At 34.0% G+C, this 5,052-nt stretch overlaps 1 protein-coding gene across 1 annotated transcript; it reads left to right on the top strand.

Annotated features, from left to right (window-relative positions):
• Positions 1 to 523: 523 nt before the first annotated feature.
• On the top strand, positions 524 to 5,052 carry LOC146166531 (uncharacterized). The gene is made up of 2 exons (XM_083388732.1): positions 524 to 1,574; positions 4,616 to 5,052. Exons 1-2 carry the CDS (start codon positions 524 to 526, stop codon positions 5,050 to 5,052), a joined length of 1,488 nt encoding a protein of 495 aa, XP_083244858.1.

The following is a 5,052-nucleotide window of genomic DNA, read 5'->3' as shown; positions in this document are numbered from 1 at the left end:
AATCAGAATTATAATAACAGTTGCGCCCAACTGTTTATAAGTGATGCTTGAATTACTACTTCTCAGTCACATTAACTGAAGATGATACAAGCTCATATCGAAACCTTTTAATCGATATGCTGTGGTTGCTGTCGATCTACTCGACATTTTTGGCTTTGTAAATAAATTATCATTACCAAAATATATATTTTAAATCGGTATCAAACTTGCAAACCCGAATAACGTACAAGTTACGTTTATACATTGACGTATGTTTTTGTTAGAAGGCCGCTGTTATTCTCGTTTCGCTATTTTTTTAATTGCGTAAAAAAAACAATAACAGTCTTGTCACAGATTTGCGCTTAAGAGTAAAATAAAAATTAAGTCACATTAGGAAAACGGAATTTAAATTAGTTTCATCAATGAGCAAAACTTGTATATAATATTAAAGAGCATTGGTAAAAGGTGGTGGATACACAGTGCTTTCTATTATTAATGAGCTACTTGTTACTTTTTAATATTTTCAGAAAAGAAATATTAAAACATGTCAAACCAGCAAAGCGACTTTGTTACGGCGGAACTGACAAAAGAGAGCGATGATGGATTTTCTGATGATTCTGTGGCGACTATTACAGATTGGTCATCACAAAAACATCAACTTTACAGTGAAGAGTCCAATGGTGAACAACAAAGTGACTTGGATCAAATGAACACCAGGAAAGATCAAAGCAATAGTCTTTCAACAAAGCATTCAGAGTTTCGATGTCACATTTGCGAAAAGTGCTTTAAAGATCGTATCAAACTTAAACGGCATTTGAGTGGAGTTCACTTCAGGAAACACAAATGCAAAATTTGTGGGAAAATGTTTAGAACAATTAATGAACTTGCAATCCACATGCGAATCCACACTGGAGAGAAACCCTTCAAATGTGCTTATTGCGCAAAATCCTTTAACGAAGCTCGTAACTTGAAAGTACACGAACGAATTCACACTGGGGAAAGACCACATGTGTGCAAACATTGCGGAAGATGCTTTACCAAAGCACATAATCGTAATGATCACGAAACAATTCACACTGGAATAAAACCTTACCAATGCAAAGATTGTGGAAAATGCTTTTCTCAATCAGGAAGTCTCAGAAACCACGAAACAATTCACACTGGGTTAAAATCTCACCAATGCAAATATTGTGGAAAATGTTTCAACCTTGCTGCACGTCTTAGATCACACGAAAGAGTTCACACTGGAGAAAAACCTCACGAATGTACAATTTGTGGAAAATGTTTTAGCCTAAGAGAAAATCTTAAAGTTCACGAAAGAATTCACACCGGAGAAAAACCTTACAAATGCAAATATTGTGGAAAATGCTTTTCTCAATCAGGAAGTCTAACAAACCACGAAACAATTCACACTGGGTTAAAACCTTACCAATGCAAACACTGTGGAAAATGTTTCAACCTTGCTGCACGTCTTAGATCACATGAAAGAGTTCACACTGGAGAAAAACCTTACAAATGCAAAGAATGTGGGAAGTGTTTCAGCCTCAATTCAATTCTTAATAAACATAAAAGGACGCACTCAAAAGAAAAAAACTTTCAAAAACAGATTTTCTGAGTATTGAAATCTTACTAAATATACCTGTAAAATTGATTTGTAATATAAACAAAGAAATTTCCAATTAAAACTTCGTTGAATACACAACAATGAAATTCAGCTCTTTGTTTTATCTTTGAGGGGTGCGACTACTGATAAGAACTTTCACACAACACGTTCCTTCACTCTTTTACCATTGGTATTTTGTTTAACTAAAATTGTGCCAACAAACCAAAGAAAGTCGATAAACTTGGATTAGCTGGTTTCTGTTATTTCAGTTTAGTTTTCGTTCCTTTTTTTGGTTATATCTGTTATTGACTTCAGCTTTTTTTTAATTTCTAATTTTACAAATTTGAAATTATCAACTAAAATTAAAAAAATATTTAAAATATATTGTTTTACTACTAATGTTCGTTGTTATTTAATGTCGGCTGGAAATTGCGTGCTAGTCAATTCTAAGAAAAATATTTTAAATAGGGGTAACAAAATACAGCAAGCAATATACCATGGTTCTTAACAACCGAACATAAGAGCAAAGCAACTAAAATCTCATAGATTCAAAACAAGTAAAAATCCTAAAGTGTTATAAAACAAGTTAACGATATATTCTACCCGCTAGCTTTTTAAATCTTAACTGCTTTTTTTCACGCTGTATATACATTGTAACAGTTCGTTGCGCAAGACTGTAGAAAATATAGCCTCAGGGTTTGGCGAGCCAACTTAAGAGTTGCAGTTCTAGTCTATCACGGCTTGTAATTACGCACTAGACAAGGCTAGTGTTACAGTCAATTTTATTTAGAGAAAGATAAAGCGTTGGGTAAAATCAGTTATAGTTCAAACTGTTTTCAAATTATTTGTGCCTGCTTCAAACTAATCAACGTGTTTTTTGTGAGCACTTACAAATTCGTTTAGGTATGTTTCTTGCACATCGTTTTTATCTTGTTTTCAAGGATCAGCAGTCAAGCATGTAATAGTGTAAGAAGAAAATGATGAAGTATATATTACAGAAAAGTTAAATGTTATTTTATATTTTTTAGAGGTACGTTTCTAGCCGTTGTTCGTTTAATATATGTTTTCAAATTTTAGTTTTGTAAACAGGAAAATTTCAAAGTAAACCGTAGCGACATTTCGGTAAAAACTACGGTCAACCTTCTTGTATAACCTACACCCGCTAGCTATTTAAATCTTCAGCGCTGTTGTTTTGCTGCATAAGACTGTAGGAAATATAGCCTCAGGGTGTGGCGAACCAACTTAGAGATGCAGTTCTAGTTTATCACGGATTATACTTCGCACCAGACAAGGTTAGTGCTAGTGAAGTATATCAGAAGAAGATATTTATTTAAAAAGGAGTTATAATAGTTTAGCGTTTAGTGTAAGGAGTTATATAAGTTTAACAGGGTTTGGAATTGATTTCGTTCTGATTTTAATCTAGTCAGAAAATTGCTTTAATATTTGTTTTAAACTTAAAACTCGCAGTTAGGTATTATTTTTAAGTTTTCAAAAATGACCTGGCCTAAACTTTTTTGTCAATATTTGAGTATTGCCGTTTTAACACATGCGTAAAGCTATTTACCATTTCGCCAATCAAATTTACATCAGTTTTATCGTCAACATTATGTATTTAAAAAGTTCACATTTCTTAAAAAGAAAAAGTGCTTCTTGAGATTGTTTAGAACGTTTAAAGACGTTTAATTGTTACTGAGTTCCTGGTGAAATTTTAAATATTGGTCGCAAATTTCGAAAGAGAGTTGCTAGAGTAGTGTTATCGTTTCTTGTGACAATTTTCGAAAGAGAGTTTGCAGTTTTTAATGTCGTTGTTAAAAAAATGTCTCGCGCGGTTTTGGAAAAAAATTAAAAATTGTCACAAGAAACAATAACGCTACTCTATGTTGTTACAGTTTGTTTCCTGCTATCAGTCAACACCGTTTAGTTTAAAAGTTTATATAAGATTGTCAATAATAGAAGTTAAAATTATGAATGAACTATTAGGAGCAATATGTTAATTTGGCTTTGTATGAAAAAGTTAAAAATTTTAAATGAGAAAAATTTTGCGCTCAAACGCCAAACGTGGCTTAAATGCTTAAACGAGATCGGAACACCTGAATATCGTACAAGTTCCAAACTGACGCGATAGTTTTTTATTTTGTTTGCAAGCTTTGCCTTGTTATCTTATAAGTTACTGATAAACCAAGTGTTTGGCGCAAGTTTGGAAAGCTAATTGTTTAACGCTTTAAGTACGCTTGGCGTATAGTGCTATGAGGCATAATGTGCCACAAAGCCCAAATCACGATTTGGCTTAACATTGATGGCAACTAACTATTTAATTATGCTTTGTTCGTCTGTTAGCCTTGTTGGGGGCCGTTCATTAAGCAACAAAACAATAGCAGTCTGGGAACAGATTGGGGTTATAGAAGTAAATACAAATTAAGTCACAAGGAAAAAAGGTAATTCAACTGAGTTGCATAAATAAGCAAAACCAAGTATATAACATGAAAGAGCATTGTCAAAAGGTCGTAGATATGTTGTGCGTCGTATTATTAGAGCTACGTGATACTTTTCAGAAGTAGAACTAAATTATGTCAAACCACCGAAGCGATTATGCAACTACAGAACAGACAAAAGAGAGCGATGATGGATTTTCTGATGATTCTGTTGCCACGATTACAGATTGGACATCACAAGAACATCAACCTGTAAGTGAAGAGTCCGAATGGTAAGAACAAAGTGACTTTGATGATCAAATGAATACCAGGAAAGGACAAAGTAAGAATCCGTCAATACAGAATACAGAGTTTCGATGTCACGTTTGCGAAAAGTGTTTTACCAGTCGTATTAAATTGAAAAGGCATTTATCCAGAGTTCATTTCAAGAAACACAAATGTGAGGTTTGTCGGAAACTGTTTGCGCAAAATAACGACCTGAAATGCCACATGCGAATTCACACAGGAGAAAAACCCTTCAGATGTACTTTTTGCGCTAAATGTTTTAATATAGCGCAAAACTTAAAAGCGCACGAACGAATCCACACTGGGGAAAGACCACATGAGTGCAAAGTTTGTGGAAAATGTTTTACACGGGCAGGATCTCTTAAATGTCATGAAAGAATTCACACTAAAGAAAAACCTTACAAATGTAAAGTTTGTGGCAGGTGTTTTAGCCAAGCAAGAAGTCTTAAACCTCATGAAAGGATTCACACTGGAGAGAAACCTTACAAATGCAAACAATGTGGCAAATGTTTTAGGCAGACATGTGAACTTCAAAAACACAACAGAACCCATACCGGTGAAAAACCTTTCGAATGTAAAGAATGTGGAAAGTGTTTTGGTAATACGGGGAATCTAAAAACACATGGAAGGACTCACACTGGAGTAAGACCTTACGAATGCCAAATTTGTAGAAAATGTTTTAGCCTTTCAGGAAATCTTAAACGACATCAAACGACCCACTCTAGAGAAACCATTAAAAACAAAACGCATTGA

The sequence above is a fragment of the Ascidiella aspersa genome, chromosome 1 (genome assembly GCF_963924565.1).
Source record: "Ascidiella aspersa chromosome 1, kaAscAspe10.2, whole genome shotgun sequence".
Taxonomy (NCBI): Eukaryota; Metazoa; Chordata; class Ascidiacea; order Phlebobranchia; family Ascidiidae; genus Ascidiella; species Ascidiella aspersa.
Note: the sequence above shows the minus strand (reverse complement) of the source record. Positions and strands in the feature narration are given on the sequence as shown.